This window comes from Echiichthys vipera (genome assembly GCF_963691815.1).
Source record: "Echiichthys vipera genome assembly, chromosome: 3".
Taxonomy (NCBI): domain Eukaryota; kingdom Metazoa; phylum Chordata; class Actinopteri; order Perciformes; family Trachinidae; genus Echiichthys; species Echiichthys vipera.
Genome location: NC_139828.1, coordinates 34,858,658 through 34,875,371, shown reverse-complemented (window position 1 = coordinate 34,875,371; position 16,714 = coordinate 34,858,658). Strand labels below are relative to the sequence as shown.

Sequence of the window (16,714 nt, the reverse complement as noted above, 5' to 3'; positions counted from 1 at the left end):
CAGATGCTGTTATTCCTGTGTGCAGTTAAATGTCAACAGTTCTCTACAAACCCATTATGTTCATCCAGTGGTCTACCTCAAATGTTTTGCAAAGAATTCATTACTTTATGAATTTGTATTTCAATATAAGAAAAAGTTATCCGAAGGAATGAACCACTACCTAAATGTTGTATAAAAAGTTACTCTGCTTTTACCAAAACTAAAATCCTCTTGATAAGTTTTATGACAGATTGTAAAGACAAAGCTCATTAATACGATTAAACAAATTAATGTACAAACATAACTAAAATATACATCCCTGCTTGTTTATTTAGTTATCACTACAAATCTATACATGGTGCCTTATGTTACTGTTGGGAGTTAAGCCCATTTAAAAATGCAACTATTCATTTATAAAAATGTCTGATGTATTTGTGGCCCAGCCAGAGGCAATAAAATAAAGGGTAAACATCAAGTGAACGTCTGATCATTTATTGGAAGGTTTATAACATGTTAGAAAACAGTCCAATCAATAATACAATGTGTCAAGGCACAAAGACAAAGAATAAACCTTGCGATGCAGACGCAGAGAAGAGGGGGTCTGACAAATGTGTCTCTGCAGTCCAGGATCACTGTGTGTCAGGAAATTAAGCAAATTCAGGTGGGCGGTGTGCTTTGACATCTTCTACTGGAATCCACGGGTGAATGGAACCCAGCAGTGGATACAAGAAGTGAGTCCATGATGTTCTAATCCAGCTGACGTGGTCCGCTGAATCAAAATCAATTTGCTGGATCCCTGAGACAGGCATGCAGAAATTTAATCAGAAATAGCCGCAGTTCATCAACAAACAGTTTTTTAGCTTGGTGTGGGGTGATACCTGAGGCAGCATTGGCAGAGGAGATTCTGACAAAGTTTGCATTTGCCGCTGGCTCCACTTTCCAAACGAAAGATTTGTACAATGCAAAGCTAAAATGAAATAAAAACAAGACATTTGGGTTAGAATAAACAATGATAATAAACAGAAATTAACATTAACAGATCTGTGGAGAATTGATAGGGTCTGTTGGATAGGCTGCAAAGCTAAAAACTTTTTCCAACACACACACACACGCACACGCACACGCACACACACACACACACACACACAGGGAGAGGTGGATCCTCGTGGGATCCGGCGATGCGTTGCATTGTAAATGTAGACCGCTAAAGGGGACTTCCACAGGCTGAATGTGGTCCTCTTCTTCAGACATGCCCTCCATCAACAACTCTGGAGGTCTCGGGCCACACAGCCTTCACCTCTTCATTCACAAGGAAACGATGGAAACTCAGGGTGGGACTAAACCGCAATGAAGTGGTACACAGTGGTGGAGATAAATCTTTTTTACTTGGCGCTGAAGCTTCAAACGCTTACTAGCTTTTATAACAGCGAGACTTATGTTTTCACACTACGCTGGTCGCTCTGTCAGTAGCAGGTAAGCTAGCGTTATTACCGGAAGTGGCTCAGCTCACCACAGATAACCAGGAAAGGCACCGAGCGAGCCTCCCAACAGCGCCCCTGCTGGTTGAACAGGGAGGGAGCGTTCCCTTCACATTCAAATCCAGCAGCATTTATTTGTGGCTCTCGATCTGCGGTAGGAACGTCTCAAAATGACGGCTCAAACCCCAAAATCAATCTTCAAAAGTGGATGGGGATCACCCACTACCATTTGTTGCTTAAACTCAGTAGAGCTGGAATGAACTGCAGAGGTAGATATAACTATCTGTAGGATCATCACTATGAGTTACCCCTATAACACATAAAAGTGGTTGCCAAATTATCACAGAAAATAATCAAATCATTAAATGGCGACAATACAATGTCCAAATGATACAGACTGTGCTTTCATTTTTATATTAGTGCATAGTGTACAATTTGTTCGCTAATTTCAGTTAACAAATGCCTTTGTTTTTTGCTTTTGTGCACCAACTCAACTTTCACTCATCTCAGTCATATTTGCAATTAAATTAACCACCTAATAATCATCTAGACCTTCCCTCAGTGTTTACCCAGAACTTTGATGTGAAGGCTGTGATGAAGACCTCTGTCCTGCTGACCTGGGAAGTGCCAGAAACCTACAAATCTCAAGTGCCTCTCAAGGTAAGATCAGCCCATGCTTCTACCCAGATAACAGCTGCAGCACTGAGACAGCCACTGAGTTTAACAACCAATAGAGGCTTCTTATGGATAATCTAGAACCAAGTAGTAAATGTTTGTGAATAACAATAATTGTGTCGAGGCAGTAGTAACCAAAGAATGAAAAATAGGGTCTGCACTTAGGTGTCATCTCAAACTGCTTCTGAGACAATAATATGGGCCACTATAGAAATTACCAAATTATAACAACAGAGACCGACTTACTTAATGAATAAGATAACTGTAGTGAATAAACTGTACAGTATATGCAGTGCAGACCCGAGACGGAAGCTTTAACACAATATAATTTATAATATGAATATATATACATACACAGGCATTTTTCATGAGATACTGGAGCTATTCTCTTTTGTATTCCTAACCAAACAGCTGCTTCATAAATCATCAAGAAAATAAATGGGCACCATATTAAGTTCAACTAAACTTTATGACTGTGCAACTCTGATGATAAGCTAAAGTGCAGAAGCAAAAGTGTATGGCCATGTATCACCAACTAAATAATAGTAAGAAAGTACCTCATACTTTATTTATATAGCACCTTGTAACACAAAACAATGAGCTATGGTGTGCTTCACAAACTCAAAGGCAGAGAAAACTGGAGGTAGGAAGGTCATAATGTTTCACAGCACTCTTAAAGAGACACATATACAACTGATACAAATGATTTGGAGCTACCCATCACAAAAATTTATCATATATTGCACAATTGAATTCTAATGAAAGTTTTGATAGGCCGAAAAACAAATGAAAGATGCATTTTAAATATTATGATACACTCTATTTGATCTCTCATAGGAAAGCAGCTTCACAGCCAATCGCTCAAACTGCAACATCACAGCCATCTTATCAGAGAATACCTCAAGATTTATGGGCATGAAATGTGCTTAATCCCTGTCTTTCCAAGGGAGAGACTGGTCTCATCTCGTTTTATATGCAATAATATAATGAGCTGTAATGAGGACATGATTAGCTTAGCTTAGCAAAAAGACTAGAAGCAGGAGGAGAGCTAGAATGACACTATTGGGCCCGTCACCATTGGGCCTGTACAGAGACTAAAACCAAAATCTGTCTTCACAGTATCTGAAAGTGCTGAGCCAGCCAAACTTAGAAAAATGACTGCTGACTCAAACTTAAAATGTAACATACAAATCTGAGAGCAGGATCAATCTTATCATCTAACTCTGGATGAGAAAGGGAATAAGCACATTTCACACAATGTTGAACTATTCCTATGAGGTTAGAGAGTAATTAGTCAAAGGGGCAAATCCATAGTGCAAGGAAGAGATGGGGGAAATCTTTACTGTATCACTTTATGTTGATGATATTCAACTTTCAAGAACGCAGGCTTCCAAGACACAAATATTTAAATGTTTAAACGGTATTAATTACTCTTTTTTTTTTTAAATTAACGTCATTTAGATAATGGAAAAATGTTTGCTTAGAATCTGTTCTGTAGACATCCAGTGTAGTATATTATGTAATCAATTAACACTGTCAGTGTTGGTAAAAATAAAAAATAAAGCTTCATCTTGGCTTTAGATCCTGTACAACCAGCAGAGTGTGGAGGTCCAAGGCAACCTGAAGAGGAAGCTGATCACACAGCTGCAGCCAGATACGGAGTATTCCTTTGTGCTTATGAGCCGGGGGAACAGTGCCGGCGGCCTCCAGCAGCAGGTTTCCATTCGAACAGCTCCAGACCTGCTGAAGATGAAACCAGCTCAATACCAACACGGTGTGGAGAAGGGTGGTAAAGTGACCATCAGTCTGTCCGGGGTACCTGCTGAAGCCTCTGTCAGGTCTGTGCTGTTTGTTTGTCTGAGGGGACTTCATATGATATGATAGTCTGAACAGTCTTGGAAAGTAAATAAGGTTTGCTTGTTAAGGTTTTATTGGCTTTTACATGCATTTTATTTCTGTTATTTTAGGTTGCCTCACAGGCAATATCACGAAGAATGGATTGTGGCTCACTTGCAGTTGCTATCTGCTCTGTCTCAACGCATGACTCTAAAAGTATTGCTTATGATACTACATCACAGACACGGCCATGAAGTTTTTCAGCTCATTACATTTAGCATTTTTTGCATCTGATTGCAGTTATCCATGTGGCAGTGAAAAAATGTTGCTTTACAGAACAGTGGAGAGAAAAGAAAAATTAATTTTTCCTTGAAACTCCAAGCAAGGAATTTAAATGGGACAGAGATTAACCATAATAATAATAATAATAATAATATTAATAATAATAATAGATTTTAATTTGTAAATCACTTTTCATTATTAAAAATAATCACAAAGTGCTACAGAGTATGACAAGCCATATATATTGACTTCAGTTACCAGAAGCTAGTGATGGACAAATTAGGCTTGATGAAGCTTGATGAAGCATTTTCTTTATTTTCTGAGCCCACTAGATGGAGCCCTTGGTGTAAAGAAAAACACTGGCAATGGCAATTCAGTGTGTTTTTCAACCCTTTGTTGAACAGAGAGTTCCATCTAGTCATCAATATAACAGTCTAAAAAAGACATAAAAAAGTCTGCCCCGGATACAGTTTGGGATAAACTCACAGATGAAAAGCTTTGCATCTGTAAAATCCAATTTATTTGTATACAATTAATAGGAGAGGCTATTTCTTTATTTAGAACTGTAACCAATATGATATCCAGAATGGTTCCTGCACTCACTGTCACAACAGTTTCTCCTCTCATCCAAGAGGATTCATCAGTTCATGTACGCATCTGACCAGGCTGGGACTGGTCCAACTATCTTGTGTGGAGATACAGCTATTTAACCTTTCACAAGGCCAATGATGTCACTGGAGCCCTTTGTGCTCCAAGTGCCAACGACGTTAGTGTGACAGTCGTTGGTGGGAAGTTGGTTTTGACTTCGTTAGTGCTCTATTGGGTCATAACGACAAATCGTTGGAATCACAGGAGGCAATTTGTGAAGAGTTGTTCTTTGGGGTTAGATTGTTGAATCTACTTGGAAGGGATGAAAGGGCAGCATTGTAAATTGGAGATCAGTGGTGTCTCAGACCGCCTCCTCTGTTTAGTGATGGTTTCTCTACTTTTGCATAGATGGCTTCTTTTACTCCTCTTTCAAACCATCTGTCCTCTCTGTCCAGGATGTGGACATTGTTGTCATCAATTGCGTGGGCTTTCTCCTTGAAATGTAAGTGGACAGCAGAGTCAGGACCTGAGGAGTTAGATCTCTAGTGTGGGCCATGTGTTTATGCAGTAGTTGTTTTGTTTCTCTAATGTAGAGATCTTTGCATTCCTCATTGCATTGGACAGCATAAACCAGATTGCTTTTGTGGGTGTGTGGTGTTCTGTCTTTGGAATGTACTAGTCTCTGTCTGAGTGTGTTACTGGGTTTGAAATACACAGGGATGCAGTGTTTGTTGAAGATCCTCCTGAGTTTCTCTGATACTACAGCCATATACAAGATTACTATGTTGTTTCTCTTGTTTTCTTTTTCTTTTTCAAAAAAAAAAATTGCTCTGGGGCTAACGACCTGGACAAATGAGAACATTCACAGGCTTATTTTCTCATAATTATATTATATAAGAGAAAGCATAACAGCGTGTCTGCCTTAAAGTAGAAAAGGAACAGAGAAAAAATAACCCAACACCAATCCCACCATATCTCCCAAAAACCCCTGTGAGACATAGCCACAACAACCAACCAACCAAACAACATAAGGTATAACATAAGTAGGTAGGCAAGGTAAAAAATAAATAAATAAAACTAAAAGCAAAAATAAATAAAATATTCAAGGAGGAATACAATAAATAAATAAAATTGAAAAAGGGGGGAGAAAGGGAAAAGAGCCAGCAGTGGGTCCCAAGTTTTGTGCTCCTCTAAATTAGACTTAAACTTAGACATCTCTTTATTGATCCTTTGGGTTGACTCCCGCAAGGAAATTGAGTTTCCAGCAGCTTACAAAAACACAAGGGAGGTATAATAAAATACAGTATAGGATAACCAATAAACTCTTAGCTAAATAAATACAGAGAGTATAAAAAAACAATAAACAGTAAGCAATAAAGTCAGTCAAATATATATGAGGTAGATGTATAAGTACAGGTCAAATAAAATGCACAGAAAGTTAAATCAGATAAGTTAAATGTAGAGGAAATGATCAAGATAAAATATGTATGACTTTATATGACAGAAATGAGCAGTAAGATTAAATTATTGCACTTAAGTGGTGGATAAAGTTATTGCACAGAAAAGATGAAGATAAGTGTCCAGGTCTCTAAGAGTAGATTATTAATTGCACAGTGAGTGGCTCCCACTCCTTCCCTTCTGTCCTCTTTATTTCCTCTCCCCCCCGAGTGAGGAGTTGTAGAGTGTGATGGCCCGAGGGACAAAGGAGTTCTTGAGCCTGTTGGTCCCAAACTTGGGCAGGAGCAGCCTTCCATTGAACAGGCTCCTCTGGTTGCTGATGACGTCGAGCAGGGGGTGGCTGGCATTGTCCATAATGTCCAGCCAGTTTGTCCAGTGTCCTCCTCTCTGCCACCATCACCAGCGAGTCCAGTTTCATGCCGATCACAGAGCTGGCCCGCCTGAACAGTTTATCCAATCTGGAGGTGTCCTTCTTGGATATGCTGAGAGGTGTTGAGCTGTAGGTGGTCACTGTGGCACCTGAGAGCATAGTCCCCCACCAGAATCTCTGTCACCCCTGATACATCCTAAGATGTCTGTGTCATCGGCGTACTTCTGTATGTGACACAGCTCTGAGTTGTAGCAGAAGTCTGAGGTGTACAGGTTGAAGAGAAGATGGCCCTGTGGGGCTCCAGTGCTGCTGACCACAGTGTCAGACGTGGTGTCCTTCAGCCTGATGTACTGTGGCCTGTCAGTGAGGTAGTCTCTGACCCAGTCCCACAGATAGGGGTCCATTCCCATCTTGTTCAGTTTGTCCTGAAGTGTAGGGGGCTGAATGGTATTAAAGGCACCAAGAAGAGAATCCTTGATATGCCGCTTCCCTTGTCCAGATGGGAGTAGACTCATTGCAGCATGTAGAGGATGGCATCCTCCACACAAACATCTGGCTGGTACGCAAACTGCAGGCGGTCCTGGGCTTGTTGTACCTGGGGTCTGAGGAGGTTAAGGAAGAGCCGCTCCAACATCTTTATCAGGTGGGAAGTGAGTGCCACTGGTCGGAAGTCATTCAGCTCGATAGGCCTGTTCTTCTTGGGAACCGGTACGATGCAGGATGTCTTCCAGAGGGTAGGCACTCTCCCTAGCTGCAGGCTACGTTGTAGTGGTTCCCCTAGCTCTGCAGCGCAGGTCTTCAGTAGTCTCAGACACACTTTATGATGCTTTTGTAGGCAGGAGCTTCCTCAGCTGTCCTCTGACCTGGTCTGTGGTGTCCTGTCCTGTCCCTGCTCCTGAAGGCAGCCTTCTTCTCTTTGAGGACAGCCTTAACTTCCCTTGACAGGGGAGACCACGTCTGCACAGAAGTTCAGGTACTCCGTCAGACAATGTGTCATCCCCTCTATGTCCTCACCGTGCGGGTCAATCAACACATCCCAGACTGTGGTGTTGTAACAGTCTCTCAGGGCACTTTCCATCTTCGGGGACCACCCTGATGGTGCGAGTTGTCACCAGCTGATTTTGGACCAGGGGGGTTACAGTGGCTGTAGGTGAACCAGGTTGTGATCAGACTTCCCCAGTGGGGGGAGGGGAGTCACTCTGTAAGCATCCCTTGTATTAGCATACAGGAGATCAATTGTCTTGTTTCTGGTTGGACAGTCTACAACCTGGTAAAAAAAACAGCCAAAGTAGAATCCAAAGTTGCATGATTAAAGTCCCCAGAGATGATCATAAATGCCTCAGGGTGCTGTTTCTGCATCCTTGCAGTGACTGAGTGGATCTTGTCACAGGCAGTGGCTGCGTCCGCCCTCGGAGGGATGTCAACACAGACAGTGATCATGTGACTGAACTCTCTCAGCAGATAATATGGCCGCCCGGCAACATGTGACTTTCTTTATGGAGATATGTCCTGGGTTACACCAGCAGTTGTTCACATACATGATGAGTCCCCCACCTTTGCTTTTTCCGCTCGCTTCTTTGTCTCTGTCGGCTCTCAAGGCAGTGAATGAATGAACAAGCTGCTCTTATGGTAGATCCGCTGTTTGTTCATCATGGACAGCTCGTCGATCTTGTACGGCAGCGAGTTCACATTCCCCATGATTAAGGAGGGAATCGATGGCTTGTAGCGCCTCCGATTCGGAGCTCGCTCTGCCTTTAGCTTCGCCCCGGCCTTGCAGCCCCTAGATCTTCTCCTCAGCTCCGCTGGGAGGGGGTGTCGTATCCCACCTCGTCCCTTTGTGCGTAGAGCAAGCAGTTCCTCTCTTGAGTAATTGAGAAAAATTGGCTCTTTGTTGCATTTTAACATTAGAAATATCCATAGGATATATATAAAATACACAATCTTTTCACAAGAAGAGTAAAAAAGTAGCAAGAAAGAGGTCAAAATAGGGTAAAAGAGCTAAAAACCGGGAGTTTCTGGAGAGGCAGCCGTCTCCTACAGCGCCAGCCCAACATAACCTTAGACATTGTAAAATTCCACGTATGCAACTATTATGAGTCGGTGGAGAAACATGGAAAACGTTATGTCTGGCGAGCAGGGTGGTAAAGGCCATGACACATTGTGTAGTAATGGGCAGATTTTTACACAGAGGGAGCCCAAAAGCGAGCAGTCAGGGGATTGGGTTCCAAATTTGTGTTAAGAGCCTGTTTGAGGGTTTGAAGTATATCAGACTAAAATTTAGCAAGCTTTGGGCACGTCCAGAACATGTGTGCGTGGTCGGCTGGGGACTGCTTACAACGGTTACAAGTATCACTGTGACTTAGGAATATTTTAGCCAGTTTAGGGTAGGGGAAATGTGCTCTATGAGGCACCTTCCACTATAATTGGAGGATGAGTGAACCAGTCTTAGACTGTCCCTCCACTGGACCTCAGTAATGTCTACCTCCAGATCCTTTTCCCATGGTGATACAGTGGGGACTGGGCTCAGAAGAGCAATCGTATTATAAATGACAGATATCAGTCGTTTGTGTTGTACATTGAGAGCCAGGAGCGGTTGGAAGTTCTTTTGAAAAACAAAACACCCCCAAATATCTGAACTCCTTGTCAGCTGTTTTAAAGGGGAATATGGATTGTGGAAGCGATCTTGCCAAGTTGACAAAAATAACTCACTTTTCTGAAAATCCACCTTTCCCCCGATAGGTGCCCAAACTGATCCAAAATTGATAAAACTGGGGGGAGGGAGGATGTGGGGTTTGAAATAAATAAGAAAAGGTCATCGGAGAGAGATGAGATGTATTTCCTGCAGAAACATCACATCCCCCTTAAGGTGCTGTAACGGTGTCAGGACCTTATCAATTTTGATCGCTTTGTTCATTCCCCTAGTATTCCAGGAAACTAGACGTACTCCAGTACTACCCAAAGTATTCTGTAGTAGTGGAGGAAGATAGTGGGGATGGAGGGTAAAACAGAGAAAAAAAAGAAAATAGAAAAAAGGAACCCAAACACACATAGACCACAACAAAACAGCATAAAAGAAACAAGACAATAACATTTGTGACCAATCTGAGGGCTACTCCCATAGAAAATCTGAGCTCTCCAGCTCGCAACTAACAGCTAAACTGAGCTTACGGGGTCTCCTCCCTTAACTAACAGTGTTTGACCCCTGGAGTCACTTGAGGATAAAAACATTCATACACCAACATGCCTTAGTGCAGGCAGGCCATGGAAGCAATTCTCCACATCAAACGAGATAAAGTACAATGCCTGCCTATATGAGGCCCCACCGTCCACTCTGGCCCAGGACGCCTCCGCACATCAGCCCATTATAAGGGCCAGGCTGAAGTAAAACACTTTGACCGAATGAAAATAAAATACTTTAAATAACAAAGAAATAAGAAAATATACAATAGCAAACTGAAATCCACACGTGGACGGGCTTCCAGTGCTTGGCACGAAGGCCGATTAAAGTTAATCTTAATTCAAATAACAGTGTAAACAGGCACAGAAAGAAAGATGAAAAAAAAAACAGGAATTGAATCACAACACTGGATCTCAAGTCAACATGTCCAACATGTCCGTTAAAATGTCCATTTAGCAATTTCTGCTCGCTGACCGTAGAGAGCATTTTCCTCCCCCGTCCTTCATCATGATGACAAGCCTGGCAGAGGACAGCGGCGTGCGTCTGAAGCCCAGGTTGTAAAGCTCTGACATCACCTCTTAGTATTTCTGGCGCTGCTCCACCTCCTCCGGCGCGTAGTCCTTGTATGTGGCGAAGGTGTTGCGGCGAGACTTCAGCCTCCCCGAGTCTGTTGATGAGAAGAGATTCAACCAAGACGGTAATTCAAACAATCAAAGTGCATACATATCTAGGTTGTTGGTCAGGAAGTTCCCTTTTGCATTTACTTATTCCTGTTGGGAGATATACCATACATACTGAATGGGTCCAGACTGCTCTCATGCTGGGTAGGAGACTGCTTATTCGACAATGGAAGTCACCTTATCCACCATCAGTCACGGACTGGCATAATCTGCTTGCTAGGGTGTCAGCATATGGACGGGTATCCTTCTCTTTGCTGTGTAGGATGGAATAGAATTATTTGAAATGGGAAAGATTTTTTACTACAATAATGACCCTTAAAGCTCCCTTCCACGTAAACACACATGCATTTGCTCATCTGGTCCCAAAAATGATGTGTAGTAGTGGAGATTAGTTACTGTTTTTAAGAAATCAATAACACTGGGACATATCAGATTTAACACAGTTGATGGACTTTATTGGCTTCCCGGGAATCACAATCAAAAAAGCATGGAGGATCTTTTACATAGAGTTTTTAAAGGGATAGAATCAGTGTCCAGATTTAAAACAATAAGGCACTGGTTTATAAGAGCACAGTCATCGTACCACAATGGCAGCCTATGCAAAGTTTCTGGGTTCAAAGCTCTCATTTTTTTTTCACAGCTGGGAAAGATACAAACACGAACCATTCTGTCTCTCTTCACTTTAAGTTGCAGGCTAGTCATCTTTCCCTGTGTGTCTTCCGGCAACACACGTCCCTGGACCCCTGCCTCCTGACCTCTGAGATATGAGTAATGTTTCGGTGCTGCGGGAAAAGCTGTGTGGGACATTTTGCCAAACTGCCACAAAACACCCTCTCAATATACTCCGTGTTCACATTATACTTTGTTGGTGCTTCAATTAATGTGTCAGGACTCTTATCATGCTACTGCAGAGCACTAAAAAGACCCTGGGATGATTTTACACCAGAATTACACTTTAACTGTCTTGGTCTGCTGTTTTTGTCATGTGCAGTCAGGTGCATATTTTCCTTTACTGTCCTTGCTTCATGTCAATTTACACTCAACGACCACTTTATTAGGTGCACCTTTCCAGCTGCTCGTTAAAGCGAATTTCTAATCAGCCAATCACATGGCTGCAACTCAATGCATTTAGGCATGTAGACATGGTCAAGACAATCTGCTGCAGTTCAAACCAAGCATCAGAATGGGGAAGAAAGGTGATTTCAGTGACTTTAAACGTGGCATGGTTATTGGTGCCATACGCACTGGTCTGAGTATTTCAGAAACTGCTGATCTACTGGGATTTTCACGCACAACCATCTCTAGGGTTTAAAGAGAACGGTCTGAAAAAGAGAAAATATCCAGTGAGCGGCAGTTCTGTGGGCGCAAATGCCTTGTTGATGCCAGAGGTCAGAGGAGAATGGCAAGACTGGTTCGAGCTGATAGAAAGGGAACAGTAACTCAAATATCCACTGGTTCAGCAGAGGAGAGCATCTGTGAACACACAACACAACCTACTTTCTAGCAGATAGGTAACAGCAGCAGAAGACCACACTGACACTTTATTAAGCACCAGGTATGCCTAATAAAGTGGCTGGTGAGTGTATGTTCTTATGACAGTAAACTGTTTATTAAAAAAAAAATCAATAATATGTTAATCATAAAAAATATTTAACCCTAACAAAATCAACAATGCTCACAGTACAAGGAAGTTGTTGATCTACCGCTGCCTCAATCAGTTAGTTTGTTGGTGTTATTGTGTGACTTGTGAATTCGAACAAACCCGTTAAAACACCAATCTTACATTTTCAAATACATGTATTGGAGCAGAAGGGCAGTACAAAGTAACAGGAGGTACTGATGTCCAAATGAAGCTTCATGAAGCATTAGTTGTATTTGTTGTGTCCACTAGATGGAGCTCTTGGTTTAAAAAAAAAATGCTCAATGAATGGTGATTCAGTGTGTTTTCAACCCTTTGTTGAACAGAGAGCTCCATCTAGTAGACTCAACTACAACTAATGCTTCATGAAGCTTCATTTGGACATCACAAGTTAAATACATGTACCTGATAACTGTTTGTAAAGTTCATTCATTCATTTTTCATTCATCTTCAACCGCTTGTCCCTGTCGGGGTCGCGGGGGGCTGGAGCCGATCCCAGCTGACATCGGGCGTGAGGAGGGATACACCCTGGACAGGACGCCAGTCTATCACAGGGCACATAGAGAAAAACAGAGACAGACAACCATTCACACCTACTGGCAATTTAGAGTCATCAATAAACCTAACATGAGCATGTCTTTGGACTGTGGGAGGAAACCCAAGCAGGCCATGCAAACTCCAAACAGCAGGGCCCCAACCAGGATTTGAACCAGGAACCCTCTCACTGTGAGGCGACAGTGCTAAACACCAGTCCACCATGCCACCCCTGTCTATAAAGTTGCATTTATTTATTTATTTGGCTTCTTGGGAGGAGCAGAACAAACTCTAAAAAAATGTTTAAATATTATTACCGAATGACATTGCAAACATTAGAAAATAGACAGAAAGGAGCTTACATCTAGGGGCCACTTTGCATATCGAGTATACTGTACTTTGTTGATGATACTGTACCTTCAGTACTATACTCTACTTTTCACATAGTTGACACTGGCTATTGCTTCCTTCATTTAAGTTCAGAATCTGAGTATTTCTTCCCCCACTGCAGCTCACCGATGAGAGAAGTGGAGACACACAAAGATTCACACAGACAATGTTTTTTTTATGTTAAATCAGTAGTTCATACACAAGCCGCAGCCATTACAGGCCTGGTTTATTTACTTATTGTCCTGTTGTAGCCACTTCGTAACCAGCCAATTATCCACTGCAGCAGATAGTTCTTTTAGGTCAAAGTAGTTCCAAAAGCAAACAAAACATTCGGTCCCACAACACAACAAAGCCATGATTATAACCTATAACGACATGAACCTGCTAACAATAGCCCCCCTGACACTCCTGAGTTCTTTCCTGGCACTAGAAAGCAATTCATGAAAGAGTTGAGCTTTAAAAAATGCAATTAATCAACCTGAGAGAATCCCAATGCAAAGGCTGCAATTCAGGAGAAGGTTACTTTCTTTTTATCACCCAGCTCAATCAAGAAGACAGGCACCGCAAATTACTTGGACTTAATAGTGTTTCTCTGCAGATATCACCAACAAGTAAGCTGTTAAAAGAGAAGTGGTGCTGATGGAGAGAAAACAAGTAATACCATGCTGGACCCAGGTCTTTTTAGTACTCCCAGAACAAATTTATCCCATCTGTGATTAGGAGTAGATGAGACATTAATGTATAAGGTTTAGAACCAAGTCCTTAAAGACATTACATTAGTAATAGATGAAACAGCATGTAATTCACATTGAAGGTGTGTTTTCTGTGTATGTATGCAAGGTATATGGGTGTGTGATGCAGTTATGTTACTGTGTTTGATACAGGTGGTACTACATAGTGGTTGTCCCTGTCACCCCAACTTCTCTGAAAAGATGGGAGAACCCTGAAGACATGGACATACATGAGGTGGGTGGAGATATACTTGTATTCGCCACGTAAAAGGAACAAGGTCTGTTCACACAGTCCCTTTTTAGTCCCTTTCAGAAGACCGTTACAGTAGTCGAGTCTGTTGGAGATGAAAGCATTAATCAGCTTCTCCTGATCAGTTTGGGACATAAAACCCTTAATTCTGAATATGTTCTTAAGTTGATTTGGTGACTTATTTGATATGGCTGTTGAAGGTCAGATCTGATTCTATCAGCACGCCAAGGTTTCAGACTTGGGCTTTTTTTTAGGGGGGGGGGGGGGGGGGTTGTAAGCTTTTACGCTCTGATTTCCTGCATTCTGTTTTCACCATCATAGTTTTCCTCCATGGTGTTCTCTGTCTGGTCAAGGTTATCTTAGTTTTAATTGGTGCAATGGTATCAATGACATTTAAGATTTTGCAAATTAAAATTATCCAGGAGTTCCTCAATTGTCTCTGCACTCACTTCCCTGAACTTAACACTGGTATTCTCATTTATGTACCTTTTCAGGCAAAGAGGTTGACTGAAAGATTGGAGTTATCTGTAAGTCAAAGAACACACAAATGGTCAGAGAGAGCCAAGTCCTTGATATCAACAGAAGTAATGTCAACACCTCGAGAGATAACCAGATCCAGAGTGTGGCCTCGAGTGTGTGTGTGTGCACTTTCACATGTTGGAAGAGGCCAAAAGTGTCAAGAAGAGAACAAAGTTCTTTTTCATTTGTGTCCATGTTATTGTCGATAGACTTTGAGACTTAGACTTAGACTTCTCTTTACTGATCCCTTTGGGAAGATTCCTACAAGGAAATTTAATTTCCAGCAGCTTGCAAAAACATGTGAATGTTAAAATCCCCTGTTATGATAAAAAGGTCATAGTCAGTGCAGATAACTGACAGCAATTCAGCAAACTCATCAAATAATTTTCCTGGGTATGTTGGTGGTCTACAAAAAATTAGGAAGATAACTTTTGTCTCCCCCTTTACTAAAAAAACAGAGATATTCAAAAAAGCTAAAATCACCAAATATAGTTTCCTTGCACTAAAAGATTTAAAAAGTGTAGCAATCCCCAGTCGTTTTTACCACTTCAACACTTGAAAAACTGAAATTTGTTGTTGCTGCCTCATTGAGAATGGTACTACAGTCAGCCATGTTTCACTAAGAAATAAAAAATGTAGATTATAGGTCATGATAATGTAATTTACTAACAAGGATTTGTTGCCTAGCGATCTGATATTGGGTAAGGCTAATGTTGTGAAGATAACAGGAGACACTGGTGAGTTTCGAGGATTGATGAGGTTTTCTGGATAGGAGTGGTATGGTGAAAGAGGCCCATGGTGCCCAGGTCCAAATATATGGGTCAGAGGAGAACATGCTAAACTGAACTGGGGAGAGGAGGATGTCTTGTTCTGGAATTAATTACTTGTTATGAAGAGGCTCCAGTTTTATTTTACTGTGATTACCTTCACATGTATAGTATAATGACCATATGTGTCTTTATCTGTAATTATAGCTAGAGATGTACGGTATATATACAGTATGTATATATCTATATATAAAAAAATTATATACATATATATCCCACCATCCAAAAACATGCACGTGTAAAAATTGCCCTTAGGTGTGAATGGTTGTCTGTCTCTGTTCGTCTCTATGTGCCCTGCGAAAGACTGGCGTCCTGTCCAGGGTGTACCCCGCCTCAGGCCCGATGTCAGCTGGGATCGGCTCAAGCCCCCCGCGACCCAAACAGGGACAAGCGGTTGAAGATGAATGAATGAATGAATGATATACATGTGTATATATATATATACATATATATATATATATACACCAATAGAACATGCAATTATATATATATATATATATATATATATATATATACGTATATATATATATATATATACATACATACATATACACACAACAGTGTAAAAGAGAACACTAGTGATCACAGACTGGTAAAACATCCACAGCAGTTTGCTACAGATGTTGAAGGACTGCAGTCTCCTCAGGAAGTACAACCCGCTTTGTGTCTGCCTGTACAGGTGGCTGGTGTGTGTTCTCCAGTCCGGTTTATTGTCCAACCACAGCCCAAGGTATGGTATATGTATGAGTCCACAGCCTCCACCTCAGCTCCCTCTAGCAGGATTGGTCGCAGTCTTGGTCTGGACCTCCCAAAATCAATGACCAGCTTGTCTGTGCACCACTGTAAAAACTGTGTTATTGACTGTTGGTATGCTGTAATGGAATTGTTATAACTAAGATGACCTACTATGGCTGTGTCGTCTGCATATTTGTAGTATGTGGTGATGGGAGATGGGCTGCTGCAAACATTTGTGTAGAGAGGGTAGAGAAACGGACTGAGAACGCAGCCTTGGGGGTCTCCAGTGTTGGTGATGAGGGGTGATGATGTTGCTGTGTCTACTCTCACTGTCTCGGGTCTGTTGCTGAGGAAGTTGCATGTCCTGTGAATGTGGAGTGGAATAATGTAATGTAATGTAATGCTGGATTGTGTTGAATGCTGAGCTGAAGTCGACGAATAGGATTGATGCAAAGTTGTTTGGTGTCTGGAGATGGTGAAGGAGGGAGTGGAGGAGGCATGCCACTGCATCCTCTGTCCCCCGTTTTGGCCTGTATGCAAATTGCTGAGGGTCTAGTTGTGGTCT

The 16,714-nt window shown here is 41.7% G+C and overlaps 1 protein-coding gene across 1 annotated transcript in view; it reads left to right on the top strand.

Moving 5' to 3' along the window:
• The window catches only part of ptprfa (protein tyrosine phosphatase receptor type Fa), a gene marked incomplete at its 5' end in the record, with an annotated part of 414,741 nt that overhangs the window by 212,852 nt on the left and 185,175 nt on the right, over positions 1-16,714 (top strand). Inside the window, 3 exons of the mRNA XM_083911493.1 lie at positions 2,020-2,117; positions 3,714-3,970; positions 13,972-14,053. Coding sequence (XP_083767619.1) covers positions 2,020-2,117; positions 3,714-3,970; positions 13,972-14,053 — 437 coding nt within the window. The remainder of the gene's footprint in view (positions 1-2,019; positions 2,118-3,713; positions 3,971-13,971; positions 14,054-16,714) is intronic.